Genomic DNA, 17,333 nt, shown 5'->3' with positions numbered 1-17,333 from the left:
GCCTGCACGGCCCTCAGCCTCTCTGGGATTGCCCCAAGCCACCCCTACCCCCCACCAGGCCTCTCCCCAGCCAGGTCCTCTCCTCCCCTAAGGCCGTCTGTTGCTGGTTCCTGCCCCAGAGACACAGATCCTTCATTTCTCCTGAGCCACTAGAGGCCCCACGGCCTCTGCCACAACTCCCCTCCCAACCAGCCTCTGTCCTGGGTTCCTGCTAACCTTGACCATGAATGAGCAGGACCACATTTTCTCCACAGCCCCTTCTCCTCTGACTTCCCATGAGTTTCTCTTTTGCTCGGCACTGGGGTAGAGGGGCAGGCCCTGTGTCATTTCTATGCAGTAAGAACCCTGGCCTATGCACCTGGCCAAGTGCACAAGATTCCTGTTGCTAGGCCACAGGTCTGTCCGGTTCGTATCTGAGCTGATGGCTCACTGGACAGCACAGGCTGCTCCCCTGGCCCTGGGTGCAAGGTATGGACACTTAGCTGGGCCCCGCCTTGGTGCTCCCGATGTAGCTGGTCTGGTGGGGAGGAAAGCTGAAAACTTGCAGGTCCAGAAGGTTCTCAGGTGATGACAAGGGGGGTCCAGGGGTCACACATGTAGAGCCACTGACATCCTATTTTACTGAAACACAGTGGCCCATCTTGGAGAAGGAAGTGCACTGCTGTTCTGCTGGCTGCAGCGCGGTGGGACAGGCCGAGCCTGCTGGCTCTGCCCTCGGATGGTCCTGTCCACGCGGGGGTCCTGGAGACCCTGTCACAGCATCTGGCCTGTGGCCGAGTCCCTTCAGTTGCCTCAGCTGTGGTGAAAATGTCTCTTTGGGAAGCTCCAGATGTGGGGGGGGAGGGGCGTATGCTCCGAGCCTACCTGAGGCCTCTGCAGGACAGTCGCCTGCCCTGCCAGGGTCCTAGCCATGCACTGGACCCAGCTTTCTGAGCAGAGCCCACAGCTCCTGGTGACAACACACGTCCCACACATGGAGCAGGTGTGTGGTGTCTGTGGGGCCTTGAAGAAGACCACCCCCAAGCCCAGTTCCACCGAGTGGCCCTTTCTGTTCCCAAATGACTCAAGACCCAGAGCAACGAGGCCAGTGTGAGGGAGAGCGTCAGCCCCTGGCCAGTGCTGTACGAGACACTCAGTGGTGGACGGGACGGGGCATGGAGGTTCTTCTGGGAAGTACAAAGGGGACATCACCTTGTCGCTTCTGCATCGTTATATTTTGTGATCTCTGCGGAAACAGCGATACCTTCCACTGACAAAAGCGAGGGAAAACCAGCATCTGGAGCCCTGGCGGGCAGTACAGGAGACAGCAGCTCGCACCCTCCCCTCAAGGCAGCTGGGGTGCGTTATGATTTTGTGATCTTATTAACACGAGCCTACAGGGTCGTTACTGCAGCATCTCCCTGTCTTGCGGCCACATTAGATGACTAATTGCTCACATTAAACCAAGTTTTGGGACATATATTAGGTGAAGCAGAAAAATGTAGACAATATTTAAAACTGCATCAAAATAAGTAGGATCTTCCCCAAGTGTAAAGAAGCATTTATAATCATAAATATGAAAACCATTGAATTCTTCTACCCTATCTTAATGAAGTGACAGAAAAATTCCCTTTCCTCAAGACTGGCGGTGGGTAAGAAGCAGTCCTTTAGGAACGCTGCACGGGATAGATTCATCTGAGGGCTGTAGGTGGGAGGAACCCGGTATTACCCTAAATGCGGAATGTTTTCAAAAGGCATTACTTTCAAGAAGAGAAAAGCTTCTTTTTGTTATCAAGGGCTCAACTGCTATTCCATACAACTAAAATGCAGAATAATTTAAAATCTAAGTGTTTATATTTATTTCTACGAACCTGGTCATAGATCACTTGCCTGGAAAGCCAGCTAAAACACACATTTAAAATATTTATCTCTGAAAGGAAAAAACCATTTCCCTGATAGGACACACTAAAATGAAATTCTATTATGACTCTGGCTCTGGCAAGCTATTTCTGGGAACACTTTCCTGTCTAAACGGCAGTGATGGTCGGCACACCACACAGACACGGCAAACTCTCGGTACTGGGCTCACAACGGCCGAAATACATATACCACAGCATCCTGAGTAAGGGACACTTTAGTTCATCTGCAGAATAGGCAAAAATTAGAAACTTTGTTGTGATGTATGAACCGCAAAACTCACAATCGTTTTCTGAACATTTTAAAGTATTACGCCTTCCACGATGGCTTGATCACACAGGAACCCTGCTCCGGGGCCTTCCCTATGTTAGGAGCATCACATTCTTCCCCAGTGTAAGCACCATGCTGCAGAGGGCATGCTCTCCGTCCATCGGCAGCACCCATGATCCCACCTCACTCGGATCCTGGACCTCACAGTGCCCCACACTAGTGGTGGGAACACGCTCACCTGTTCACTTCCGAGGCCAGTGATCACCAACAGAGGCAGGGGTGGAAAGCACTCATCAGACTGAAAAGTCCAGCCCCATGAGGGTGACCAGTGTTTGCACCGGTGAGACTCACACTCTCACACCACATCCAGTATATTTGATTGACAAACATCCGTAAAACCACACATTTGTTTCCACAAATAATAACACTCAACCAGTAACGAACATCATTAACACTTGCTATGGATCCTTGGAAGGAACCCTGCTATTCAACAGCAGGCCTGACGGAAGCCTCCTCACCTGGGCGGGCTGTAAACCTCTGCTTTTCCATCATAACGCATCATGCATGGCTATGCGTTATGATGCGGTTCCTCTTGGCATTTTCCCGACAATCTACAAAACGCAAACTCTGCCCACCACGCCGTCTGGTGCTGCCCTTGCAGCCAATCTCAGCCAATGTCCTGCCTACGGACCTCTCACCCAGCGGCCTCAATCCCTTACCTCAGAACAGAGCAGCTCCAAGAGGCTGGGAAAGATCAGGCTTGATGTGGGTATCGGACAGATGGCCACTCTCCCAGTTTAGAGAAGATGAGATACTAACGGAGGAAAATGAGAGTGGTGCTTCGCTCTCCACTGAGGGAGGCTGCCCACCCCATTGGCCTCGGGCAGGAGCCACGTGACATGGGCCAGGCACATGTGACCCACTTTTTGCCCAGCTCCCCTCATGCCCTTGGAGGGTGCACCCAGCACTCATGCGCTGTCAGTTCAACAGCCCCTTCCCCCAATGGGGCGACTCAACAGCCCCTTCCCCCAACAGGGCGACTCAACAGTCGGGTGAGCCTGAAGGACATGTGGCTGCAGCAGCTAAGCCCCTGGAACAGGAAGGGGGGTGGGGGCAGAAACCCCAGGGCCCAGCATTAAGCCCAGTGCAGCTCCTAAGACATGGGCTTTCACTGCTACTGCTGCCGCCTGCCTGCTGTGGGCAGCGTGGGCACAAAGCAGGCCCCTACTCAGACAGCGGTGCTGCTCTGGGCTTGGCTGGCGACGCTTTTGCTGGTCCTCGTGAACTGCAGGATGAGGCTGTTCCTCACCAGGAGGAGGTACCTGAAACAGCATCAGCTGGAAATTCCCTCCTTTCCTCGTTTTCTTCTTTGTTGTGACTGAGGTGTTCTCGGTCTGCACCCCAAGCAAGCCCCATGCAAAGCTGAGGAGGACGCACCGCAGCCTCAAATGTGGTCCTGACGCCAGCTGTGCCTGGGCAGGTAGGGTGGAAAGGCCTGGCCCAGGACCCACAGCTTGGGCACTCGGGGCTGAGAGGGGGCGTGCAGAATGCACACTGCTCCACCCATCAAACCACGCACTTCTGCCATGGAGCAGGAGAAAGTCGCCCTCACTTCTGCCGTGGGCTTCTTGCCTTGATCCCACCATGTCCTCAAAAACGCAGAGGCAGTAATGAGAAAAGCACACATGATGGGCAGAGGTGAAACGTGAAGGCAGAGAGGCCGCTGGCTGTGAGAGGGCCCGGGTTCATCAGGGACAGGCCAAGCCGGCTCCTGCTGGGGCCCAGGCAATGAGCATGCAGCTTTCTGATGCCAGCCATGGCACAGAGACAGAGAATGTGGAGTCCTGCAGGTCTTACTCATTGACAAAGTCAGCCTGATTGCTTATTAAAGAAAGAAACTAAAATAACACGAGTATCGGAGGTTCACTACAGAAAAAAATAGATTATGTGCACATGCAAAAGAAAAACCAGTCACTGATAATTATCCAGAAAGATCACTGTTGATATGTGCATCTTGAGATCTACCTAATTCAAACTTTGGACTAGTAGGTGTGTGTTATTATGTCTTTTTAGCAACAATAGTAACCAACCACGTTTGTCTTGTGTTTATCACTTACTATTACATATGAAATCTTTTTCTATGTTAATATATTTAAGTCTATATAAAAGGGAACAGATTCCCCAGGGTATTCCATTCTGTGTATTTTTATGCATCAGAACACAACTGATCTGCAATGACTGACGATTCCAGGTATTTTGAATTGTTACATTAAATAATAATCTAGTGATTTTTGCTATGATTTAAATGTACACGTCCCCTCACCATTCCTATGCTGAAACTTAAGACCCAGTGCGATGGTATCAGGAGGTGATTTGGCCACGGGGACCCTGCTCTCAGAAATAGATCAGTGCCTCATAAAAAGGCTTGAGAAAACTAGCAAGGTTCTTTTTGCCCTTCTGTCCCATCCAGCATGGGGACACAGCGTTCGTGGCCCCCAGAAGCAGCGTTCAAGGTGCTGTCTCAGAAACAGAGAGGCTGACCCTTCCCAGGATGAAACCTGCTGGAGCCTGGATCGTGGATTGCCAGCCTCCGTAACTGTGAGCCATATAAGGATTCCACTTATAAATTGCCCAGTGTTGGGTATCTTGTTCTAGCAGCAGGAACGGACTAAAACCATGACCTGTGGGTAGACCCCGTTCTGTCTATCTCTTATTTCCTTGGAGTCTGTACTTATAATAATTTCAGGGCTAAAGGAGGCACACACTGAAGCGTCAGCACAGCGTGAGAAGCAGGCCCCGCTGGCGCCATCCAGTCCATTCCTCTCGGGGCAGGCTCTGCCCTCAGCGCCTATCTGCAAGCACTGAGCTTATGAACACTGAGGGGTCGGGGAAGAAGAGGAGGAGGATACAGTGGCCCACATTAAGACAACCCCTTGCTCTGTGTCTGGTACTGAGGAAGGGAATTGAATAATAGCAACAATAGTAAAAACAAAACCTGATCATGTATAGTTGCTGTATAATAAATTTTGCTGTGTGTGCTGTTTAATATAAAACCCAATCCCCAGCTCTGCTGAAAAGTAACTAACTCCCTGTTAAACTCACCTTCTCTGTTCTCCCCACATTCTCAGCAAGTTCCCAGGCATCTCAAGACTCCTGTTTCTCTTGCTGACCAGCTGCAAGGTCACAGGGCAAGAATGTACAATGCATTTCTCAAAATGCTACTTTTCAAATGTAACATATATCACAAGACATGTTGCAAATTAATTAACTGTTCTGTTTTGGCTTCTGTAAACCTGTTAGCTGCTACCTCATCCTAGATGTATAAAAAGTTCCCCATTTTCTTTCTCCTTGGCTCAGCCTTGGGATGCTAATCTGCTGAGATGGTGGCCACCTTCATAAAATCCTGTTTCACCATTGGTCTCTCCAGTCTCCTGAATATTCTGCAACAGCACACCTGACTAATTTAATCTCAAGCAGCTCTGGGTGTGGGCTGTTACAGCTGCTGTTATGGATGGGGAGAACAATGGCAGAATCATTCAGGGCATGCTCTGGCCCCAAAGCTTGGGTGGCAGGGCCAGCACCCAGGCAAGCAAGGGCCCATGCTGTTGCCGAGTGGCCAGGGGAGGGCAGGATGCTGAACGCTGGGTCTGGCATAGGCAGGCCTGTGGCAGCTGCAAACAGCCTGCTGGAAGGCAAGCAGAACAGGTGGGCAGGGCCTGGCTGCCAGTGGGGAGGAAGGTGGGTGGCTGCAAGCAGACACAAGGCCTGTGCAGGTGCTGTGGGTGAGTGGTCTTCCCACCTGCCATGTGCGGTGGGGAGAAGGAAGCTGACCGGGCAGCAGCTGAGAAGGGTCCTGGCAGAGGTGAGAAGGCACAGAGGTGGCTGCACACCAAGCCCCAGTGCTGGTAAAGGGAGGAGCTGAGGGTGTGGCTCGAAGGAGCAGCCCAGAGGCAGGAGGGGAACTGGAGGCCGGGGGCCTCCACAGGGCCCAGGATGGGCAGAAGGAGCCGGTGCCAACTCGATGCCACTGAGAGTCCAGTGAGAGAGAGGGAAGGTGCAGGGTGGCTGCGCTCTGAGGGGTCACTGCCAGCAGCCTTGGGGTGGAGGCCAAACACAGTCACCTGCGCCTAGGGTGAGCGCTGTACCTCCACGGGGTGGCTGCCAGGGGCTACCATTAGCCACAGCTGTTTCCTCTACCCATCCTGCTCTCAGGGGCTGCTCAGGGGAGGGGTCGCTGCCAGCCAGAGGGGCACAGCTGTATGTGTGTGAACCGCCTGCGTAAGGAAGGGCTGCCCGTCTCCCCGCTGTCTCCATCGCGCCTGTTTCACTCTGTGCCCTCACACAGCATCACATGGCCTTTGGTGTTAGCTGCGGGAGGCTGTTCCAGGCTGGCTTCGGTGTCCCTCCGGTGTTGGGTTTTCTGCCTTGGGAGTGCCACGTGCTCAGGCTCATCTGTGCTTCCCCGCCTAGAATTTGCCATTTCTCCACGGAACCCTGGTTCCTTCTGTTTTTGAGCCATTTGGGTAGAAAGGGGATAAAAGGCCATGTGAATTATTGCCCCAACCTCATGCTCAACGTAGATAACACGGTGGTGTGGAAATGTCAAGGGAGTCAGCTGCATAGTCCTAACTGCTCTCAGCCAGGTCACTCCTGCAACAGGCAACTTTCGACGTCATAAATGAGGGACCTAATGGTGTTGCTGTGAAAATGCCAAATTGAGTACAGGTATGTGAATACAGCTGCTTCATTCCTTTCTCTAAAACCGCCAGGACACAGAAGGGCACTCACATACCCTGGGAGTTGGAATCGCAGGAAGGAGAAGCTGCCCAGGACCCAGCCCGGCCGTTGGCTGGAGGGGTGCCCAGCCTTGGCTCTGGTCTTCCTGAAGCTGCACACTAGAGCCTTCAGGCACCCACCAGCAGCCCAGAAGGGCAGACCTAATCCACAATGGTGAGAACCTTCCAATCCAGGTGCCAAGGACACTGCAGTGCTTGACTTCTGGGTGCATCTGTTAGGGGATGGGGGCACAGGGCATCCCTGGGCTGGCTGGTCCCTGAGGCCCCGTCCTGTGCACAGCTGCTGTGGTTTGCAAATCGACCCTCTGTGCTCCCCAGGAACAGCCTCCCTTTCCATGTGCAGGTGGTAAAGGAAGGGGCCGCCTGCCCTGCTTCCTCAGCTGAAGAGTCTCTGTGATCCAGGAGTGGAGACCAGGCCTGGCAGGCGCAGTGCCCTTACCTGGAGTCCATGTCTGTGCTGCTCATGGTGCATGATTCCCCAAAGGCCCATTTGGTGCTGGAGCAGGCCCTGGAGAGGGAAGTGCCCAGCCGAGTACGGAGTCTGCCCCAGGGCGGTTTCTCCAACAGGAGAGATGTTGCGTGTTAGGACTGGCCTTCCCTGGGCAGAGGCAGGAGCCAGGGTGAGGCTGGCAGCCAGTGGGAGGCCAGCTGTCCAGGGTCCCAAGGGCCACTGTGGAGTTTCCTGGGCAACCTGGGAGTTCTCCTCCCCGGGGGCTGTGAAGCAGTAAATAGGGGGGAGTATGAAATGTGTTCATCCCCGCTTCTAGCCATGCAGGGGGACCCCTTATGATGCAGTTCCCTTTCGGAGAACCACTTCTGCTGCTGGCCCTTCTCGGCCCAGCTGCTACTGGCCAGGCGCCTGCTGATCCTGCAGCACAGTGCCAGGCTTTCACAGAGCTCAGGTCCCAAGGACAGCAGCACCAACAAAGCAGCGGACGAGCAACAGGACTTGGTGGCAGTGGACGCGGCTGGCGTCTGTGTTCATCTGTTCTCGTGCTGCTAACAGAGACATACCGGAGACTGTGTAATTTACAGAGGAAAGAGGTTTCATGGATTCACAGTTCTACATGGCTGGGGAGGCCTCACAATCATGGTGAAGATGCAGAAAGAGTAAAGGAACATCTTACATGGCGGCAGGCAAGGAGAGCATGTGCAGGGGAACTCTGGTTTAGAAAACCATCAGATCGCGTGAGAGTTACTATCATGAGAACAGCCCCTGCGATTCAGTTACATTCTCCCACTTGGTCCCTCCCATGACCTGTAGAAATTGTAGGAGTTACAATTCAAGATGAGATTTGGGTGGGGACACAGCCAAACCATATCAGCATCCATCAGGAAGACCTCACTGAAGGAGGACTTGAAAACTGTGGAAGGAAAATAAAATCTCAGGACCCCAAACCCACTATGATGAAGAGTTCAGCTTGGGAACAAAGTCACGCAATGGTGGCCTTCCTTTTGGTCCTAAGCAGATGGCTGCAGACAGAAGGCCATGTCTCCCCAGGGGGGTCTCCCTCACCAGCTGCCCACAAGGAAATGCCCTCTGGGCCCCAAAGTCTGTGCCCTAAGGCAGTGTCCTGCTGAATCTCACCCTGCCAGTGTAAATAAACGGCTTATCTTCACAGGTACAGGACTAAGACAAGACCAAAAGCCGTCCCTCCTCCACCCAGCCTGAGGCACACTCATGTCTTCCTCTGCTCAAAAGTCCTCAAAACTCTCTTTGGAGAAAGCCCAGGCCACAGGTCCTACAATAACTTCTGTATCTTTTTCCCTGGTGAGTCCTCAACCTTAGCAAAATAAACCCCTGGATGGATTGAAATCTTCCATGGTCCCATTTTGGTTGGCAGATCCGAGACTGCAGGAAGGTGAGAGAGTTCCATGAGGTTCCCTGGGGAAGGGCCCGCAAGGCAGGACTGCAGGGTGAGGTTGAGGATTGGCAGTCAGCGGGAAGGGTGTGGGAATAGGGGAGGCCTGGCTTGGCTGTGGGGGAAGCCCACACCCCTGCCCTCAATCCCCTCCCTCTGCTCAACATAGAGATGTTGAGCAAACAACTGCTTCATTCATCCAACTTTCCTTGCAATTGTATCAACACAAGTTCATGGTAACAGCTCAAGCCACAGGGTATCACCAGGCCACCAAAACAGCACCCCACTCTTGATGCTCACATCACCTATTGTTTCAGCACCTCAAGATGCTCTTCAGCCCCCAGTGCAGCCTTTGTATCCCTCATTCCTGAAACCTGTGCTTCCCTGGCATCTCAGGGTTGGCTCCAGGGTAGAGCCAGAAGGCCATGCGAGAACCACCTGGCCTGGAACTGGACCCCAAGGTGTTCAACCACAACCATCCTCTCCATCTGCAATAGGGCACATTCTGTGTAAATGACTCTGTGACTGGTTTTGCTACCAGTCACAGGGACTCCTGATTTCCCAGAGTCATATACAGAATGGGCCTCAGGGCACATTATGGACTGAAGCAGGGTGAAATACAGCACTGTGTCACTTCTAACAGCCTTCATTTGTCAAGGGTAAGTTGATTTTGTTATATACATTCTTGGTAAACAAACAAACATGCAAACAGAAGACATAACTCACCTTCCCCATAAGCCGTAACTCACCTTCCCCCATAAGCAGTAACTCACCTTCCCCATAAGCAGTAACTCACCTTCCCCCATAAGCGGTAACTCACCTTCCCCCATAAGCGGTAACTCACCTTCCCCCATAAGCAGGCTATAAGGTTTGGAGCAGATCCATAGACAGCAACAGTTCAGATGTATTGAACTCAGAGCATCATAACCAGAGCGGGTGATTTACAGAAGGGTTGACTTCTGTCGTGGAGCCCACCTACCTAAAACACAAAAACACAGGGCTGTGTGAGCATTGCTGGCACAGGGCCTGTCCGTCAGCATTGGGCTTCAATGGAACTGCCTCTTGCCTTTGACACAGCAGTAAGCACGTCTTCAGCATGTGTGAGTATGGAGACGAAGTGCCTGCAAGTGCTCACCCCGGGGCTATTCCCCCCATACCCCAGAGGAGGTGACTCAACACAAAGGCAGGCTTCCACTCCAAGTGAGACGTCTATATGAAATGTTTTGATAAAACTGTACTTAGTATAATTTGCTTACATGTACACTGATTTTTAAATTTTTATTTATTTTCTTTTCATGTTTTCACATGTACACTATTTTAAAACCATATTTATTATATATTAATTTAAACACATTGCTGGTTTTCTAATTTCACTGAGAGTGAATGAATTTCATCTAATTTCTTCAATTTCAGCATGCTTTTAGAGGAGAGACTCGGAAAAAGAAGGCACATCTGGGGCTGGACGTGGTGGCTAGAGGATCACTTAAGGCCAGTAGTTTGAGACCAGCCTGGCTAACATGGTGAAACCCCATCTCTACTAAAAAGACAAAAATTAGCCAGGTGTGGTGGTGGGCATCTGTAATTCCAGCTACTTGGGAGACTGAGGCAGGAGAATCACTTGAATCCAGGAGGTGGAGGTTGCAGTGAGCTGAGACTGTACCACTGCACTGCAGCCTGGGTGACAGAGTGAGTGAGACTCTGTCTTTTTTTTAAAAAAAAAAATCTTGGGAGAAAAAGGGAAGAAAGGATGGAAAGAGTGGAAATTCAGTTTCCTACGGAAATAAAAGCATAGCAAGGCATAAGAAGATACATATTTAATCCATCTCCAAATGCACCGTTTGGTAATTTTTCTCTAAAAAAAAACTACGTTTTTTGCTGACCCACAAAAAATGATGCTATTGGACAAAGAAACCTGGTAACCCACTGCATGTCACTCGGCATGTCCATTCCCAGCTAGAAACACCTGTCATTGTGAGTGCAGGAAAATCCAAGTGCTTTTACAATAAAAATAGAAAACAAAGGCACACAAAATCCCTTTGGGTAAATGATTTTTCTCCAAGTAGCAGACCCTCCTGAGGTCCATCATGGTTCTGGGAGAAGCAAACAGGATGTGGGCACTAAAACTTCTTCAGCTGATGGAACTGAGAACTCCCACACAGCACTGCAGCACAGAGTAAAATGAGTAAAAGCTGTGCAGATGTGAGAAACACCGGAAGTGAAACACTAAAAATACCAACACAAATGCACAGTTAAAACAAGAAACTGTGAAATGATAATTAATTTAACCTATGAAAAAAATTAATGAGAACAACAACACAATTGGCCTAGAAATGAGACTAAGTTACAAGGTACCAAAAGAGAATTCAGCAGAAAGCAAGGCGGGAGAATAGGGCCTGGAGGCAGGGAACGTAAGGCCAAGCCAGGCTGACTTCCTATAACTCAGTCGAGTGAAAGTTCCTCGGCAACCACAGGGATGTGAATGGCTCTGCAGCTTCACCCCTCCTCTCCCCGAGGCTATTTACACTCTGTGACAACGCGTCAGGTGCAGTCTCTCCATTTACAGAGACCACGTACTCCAAATATCGTCCTCTCCATCTGCAATAGGGCAGATTCTGAGTAAATGACTCTGTGACTTCACTTCATTCTCTTCATTTTCATAGAATATTCGCCAGGTACCCAATGGGAAACTTCTGGAGTACTGAAACCCCAGAAGGTTCTGTGAGTGCGGCTCTCCCACACTTGCGTGGATTCCGTTCTCAGTAAATGCCTGCTTTTGCCTTCCTTGCTTTGTTTGTGCGTTTTGTCCAATCCTTTGTTTGAGATGCCAAGAACCTGGACACACTCTACCAGTAACAACTGCATAAGGGGCACTGCAGGAGGACTGAGCGCGTCCAAGAGAACATGAGGCTGACGAGAGGTTAGAGACGTGCAGAGAAGCTGCCAGATGCAGAGCCCAGGCCACAAGGATCCAAGAAACAGACTGGAATTCCCAAGAAAGAAAAGCAAAACCACAAAACAAGTAATACTTAAAATCCTAGAAATGTTCTTAGGAAGAAAGTAATCTACAAGTTGAAAGGCTCATCATGTACTTGAATAAACTGACCCAGAACGGTTGCCCTGAAGGCAGAGCCCAGTAAATGATGAAAATGGAAGAGAAAACTCTTTGGGACTCCAGGCAAAAAGGCCAGCTCGTTCACAAAGGAAAGAAAATCAGATGGGGATCGGACTTCCTGACTATCATGTACAAGATAAGTGAACAGTGGAGTAATATTTTCATAAATTCAAGTAAAAATAAAGTGTGACCAAAGGACTTTGTGTCAGCCAAACTGTCTTTCAAAACTAAAGCTAAATAGAAACAGTTTTAAATATCCAAGAACTCAAGGAACATTTTGTTTCCAGGCCCTTCATGAGAAACCTACTACAAAAGAATCTCCCTCAAGTCAAGAGATCACTGGAAATTTGACATAAACAAAAATAACAAATCTGTTGATCAAAGACTAAAACAGAGTGAGGACAAGGATGAGGTGGGGATGGAGGTGAGGATGCAGGTGGGGATGTAGGTGGGGATGAGGACGGAGGTGGGGATGGAGGTAGGGATGTAGGTGGGGATGAGGATGGAGGTGAGGATGGAGGTGGGGATGGAGGTGGGGATGGAGATGGGAATGGAGGTGGGGATGAGGATGGAGGTGGGGATGTAGGTGGGGATGAGGATGGAGTTGGGGATGGAGGTGAGGATAGAGGTGGGGATGGAGGTGGGGATGGGGATGGAGGTGGGAATGGGGATGGAGGTGAGGATGGAGGTGAGGATGAAGGTGGGATGGAGGTGGGGAAGGAGGTAAGGATAGAAGTGGGGATTGAGGGGAGATGGAGGTGGGGATGGGGATAGAGGTGGGGATGGGGATGGAGGTGGGGATGGAGGTGGGGATTGAGGGGAGGTGGAGGGGGATGGGGATGGAAGTGAGGCTGGAGGTGGGGATGGAGTTGAGGATGTAGGTGGGGATGGAGGTAGGGATGAGGATGGAAGTGGGGATGTAGGTGAGGATGGAGATGAGGATGGATGTAAGAATGAGAATGGAGGTGAGGTAAGAAACAGCTTCTTACTGGGGAGCATGCTGTGCTGCAAAAGTAAAAATACAGTAAATAAATCAGAGGTAAATGAATCCAAAAAAAAAAAAAAAGCAATGAAGAATAAGCTCACAGACTGAAGCATGAGAAATAGGTGGGGGAAAAGAATCCCACTGGACAAGCCAGTTAACAAGGTCAGAGGAAGAAACAGGACTAGGCCAGACTCGGTGGCTCACGCACGTAATCCCAGCACTTTGGGAGGCCGAGGTGGGTGGATCACAAGGTCAAGAGATCGAGACCATCCTGGCCAACATGGTGAAACCCCGTCTCTACTAAAAATACAAAAATAGCTGGATGTGATGGTACATGCCTGTAGTCCCAGCTACTAAGGAGGCTGAGGCAGAAGAATTGCTTAAACCCAGGAGGCAGAGGCTGTACTGTGCTGAGATTTCACCATTACACTCCAGCCTGGTGACAAAGCGACACTTCATCTCAAAAAAACAAAACAAAACAAAACAACAAAAACCAAACAAAAAAAGAAACAGAGGCCTAAGGTGCTATGAGGAGTGTTATTATAACAGCGGCTAACAGGACAAAACACAGACCTTCCTAAATGCCAAAAACAGTAGGAAAAGGTAAGCGAAGACACAAACTACATTTAAAAAACAGATGCACAATAAATAAAACACAACACACACATTAAATACAGGAACAAGTTAGTTACGTGGCCGTGGAGCAACACGTGAGTAATGTAAATGGTTTCGGCCCCATGAAATCTTCCACTCGGCTCACAAAGCCAGCTCTGCTTTACACAGAGGCACAACTGCCAAGTGATTTGAAAAGGCTAAATGTCAAGAAACGAGCTGAAGCACGTCAGGCAAATGCACCAGGCTGAAGAGCACGGGTTGAAATCTGCCTGTCAGACAAGGCCCAGCCTCACCTCAAAGCAGGAATCAAGACCAAGAAGGGCACTTCCTGATGCTGGAGGACCCAGTGCACAATGAGGCCACCTGAGTTAAGAACCTACTAGAACCCCCAAACACAGAAGCTGGCTTTCTAATGCAGAAACTATAGGCGTTGGGGAAAGAAACAGAAACATAAGAACAGCAATCATTAACTCTGACTGTCAGTCATGGCAAGGTAAGAGGTCAGAATAACTGAACATGAAAGAGAGCTGGTAACAGGACAAGGTCTTAGGGACATTATATCAAACTTTGTACTCTAATAATAGAGATTATACTTTCTTCTTAAACATACTTGAAACTTCCATTAAAAAAATCTAGCTTGTATTAGGGCACAAATACAACCTCAGAAAGTTACATGAAATACAAGTGGCACATACAGCAGACAGAGACAGCAGTCTCTGCTGATAATGCAAGACCAGAAAATAATGAACTTCAGCCAAAGGATATTTCATTGGAAAATTTATATCACTGTAGAAACACTGAAGGGGAACTGGTTCATAACATGTATCTATCCATACAGACATCCCCTTGGTAAGTCCCTAAATCGGTAAGGAACACCATGAGACCAGACTGGAGAGAGTGGCGTGACAGACCGACACACTCCTGCAGTGACCCGCTTTTTCCAACCTCACGCACATGCCCGGGGGAGCCTGAGAGCAGGTCCCTGACAGAGCCGGACACGAATGAGACAGGATCGCCATGAGGAAATGCTCTGTAGCTCCCCTTTCAGCAGGAAACACAGCTGTTCAGGAAGGCAAGGAGATGGAGGAGATAAAGGAGGGTGCGACCCCTTCCTCACCTCTGGCCTGCCCTGGCTGTGGACCCCGTGGGTAACAGCAGAGCAAGGGCTTTCACATCTTGCTGAACGTGCTGAACTGGCCGTCACAACAGATCAGCTTCAAAGGCAAGGACTCCAAGGGTGTCGCATTCCCTCCTGGGCACGGTCTAGATAAAAGCAGTGAACGCAGCTGCAAACTGCACACATGCATATACACGGCAAAGGCACACACACACGTGCACATATGTGCTTAAGCAGCTCACAGACATGCATATACACGGCAAAGGCACACACACACGTGCACATATGTGCTTAAGCAGTTCACACACATGCATACACACGGCAAAGGCACACACACACGTGCACATATGTGCTTAAGCAGCTCACACACATGCATATACACGGCAAAGGCACACACACACGTGCACATATGTGCTTAAGCAGCTCACACACATGCATATACACGGCAAAGGCACACACACACGTGCACATATGTGCTTAAGCAGCTCACAGACATGCATACACACGGCAAAGGCACACACACACATGCACATATGTGCTTAAGCAGTTCACACACATGCATACACACGGCAAAGGCACACACACATGTGCACATATGTGCTTAAGCAGCTCACAGACATGCATACACACGGCAAAGGCACACACACATGTGCACATATGTGCTTAAGCAGTTCACACACATGCATACACACGGCAAAGGCACACACACACGTGCACATATGTGCTTAAGCAGTTCACACACATGCATACACACGGCAAAGGCACACACACACATGCACATATGTGCTTAAGCAGCTCACACACATGCATACACATGGCAAAGGCACACACACGTGCACATATGTGCTTAAGCAGCTCACAGACATGCATACACACGGCAAAGGCACACACACGTGCACATATGTGCTTAAGCAGCTCACAGACATGCACACACGGCAAAGGCACACACACATGTGCACATATGTGCTTAAGCAGCTCACACACATGCATACACACGGCAAAGGCACACACACACGTGCACATATGTGCTTAAGCAGTTCACACACATGCATACACACGGCAAAGGCACACACACATGTGCACATATGTGCTTAAGCAGTTCACACACATGCATACACACGGCAAAGGCACACACACACATGCACATATGTGCTTAAGCAGTTCACACACATGCATACACACGGCAAAGGCACACACACATGTGCACATATGTGCTTAAGCAGTTCACACACATGCATACACACGGCAAAGGCACACACACATGTGCACATATGTGCTTAAGCAGTTCACACACATGCATACACATGGCAAAGGCACACACACATGTGCACATATGTGCTTAAGCAGCTCACAGACGTGCATACACACGGCAAAGGCACACACACACGTGCACATATGTGCTTAAGCAGCTCACAGACGTGCATACACACGGCAAAGGCACACACACGTGCACATATGTGCTTAAGCAGCTCACAGACGTGCATACACACGGCAAAGGCACACACACATGTGCACATATGTGCTTAAGCAGCTCACACACGTGCATACACACGGCAAAGGCACACACACATGTGCACATATGTGCTTAAGCAGCTCACACACGTGCATACACATGGCAAAGGCACACACACATGTGCACATATGTGCTTAAGCAGCTCACACATGCATACACACGGCAAAGGCACACACACATGTGCACATATGTGCTTAAGCAGCTCACACATGCATACACACGGCAAAGGCACACACATGTGCACATATGTGCTTAAGCAGCTCACAGACGTGCATACACACGGCAAAGGCACACACACATGTGCACATATGTGCTTAAGCAGCTCACACATGCATACACACGGCAAAGGCACACACACATGTGCACATATGTGCTTAAGCAGCTCACACATGCATACACACGGCAAAGGCACACACACATGTGCACATATGTGCTTAAGCAGCTCACACACATGCATACACATGGCAAAGGCACACACACATGTGCACATATGTGCTTAAGCAGCTCACACACATGCATACACATGGCAAAGGCACACACACACGTGCACATGGGTGCTTAAGCAGCGGGAACTTACAGTAAAGTTTACAGCTTTTAAAAGGAGTAAAGCAACACAGAAAATTAGTGAGTCACAAATCCAATTTAAGAAATTAGACAAAGAACAGACAGTAGAAAGAAGGTGATAATAAGGTTCAGAAGTTAAGCTGTGGGGCCCAGGCCTGCAGGGTCCTGTGAGCCCCTCCCTGCTGGTGTGGAGACGAGAAACTGAAAATAAAGACACAAGACACAGAGATAGAGAAAAGAGAGTTTGGGCCCAGGGGTCCACTGCTACCAAACTGCAGAGACCAGCAGTGGCCCCCGAGGACCTGGACAATCTGACTTTTACTGAGTACAAAGCAGGGAGAAGGGCAGAAAGGCTGAGGCAATGGTGGTCAGTGGCAGGGTCAGGTAAGTCACCTGTCTTGGAGACGGGGCTCAGGATTTTCAAGAAGCCGAGGCGAGGGGAAAACCTAAGGCATCAGCACTTTTTTCATACTTGTCACGAAATAGCAAGGTCCCTAAGATTTATGTTACGATTACTAATTCCTACCTTTTGAGAAAGAGAGGGACCAGGTGCTGAAGCAGAACGTGAAAGTAGACGTGGAACGTGACCGCTGAAGCACAGCA

General features: G+C 50.0%; 1 protein-coding gene across 28 annotated transcripts in view; it reads right to left on the bottom strand.

Moving 5' to 3' along the window:
• Nucleotides 1–17,333, bottom strand: part of PCBP3 (poly(rC) binding protein 3) — a 286,279-nt gene that overhangs the window by 75,707 nt on the left and 193,239 nt on the right. For all 28 annotated transcript variants that reach the window (XR_013530629.1, XR_013530630.1, XR_013530631.1 and 25 more), the window contains one exon: nucleotides 9,669–9,803. Coding sequence is in view for 24 of the 28 variants with exons in the window: in XM_078358645.1 (XP_078214771.1) it covers nucleotides 9,669–9,678 (10 nt within the window). In the remaining 4 variants the exon portion in view is untranslated. The remainder of the gene's footprint in view (nucleotides 1–9,668; nucleotides 9,804–17,333) is intronic.

Source organism: Callithrix jacchus, chromosome 21, assembly GCF_049354715.1.
Source record: "Callithrix jacchus isolate 240 chromosome 21, calJac240_pri, whole genome shotgun sequence".
NCBI lineage: Eukaryota > Metazoa > Chordata > Mammalia > Primates > Cebidae > Callithrix > Callithrix jacchus.
This window is presented reverse-complemented; position numbering and strand designations above follow the sequence as displayed.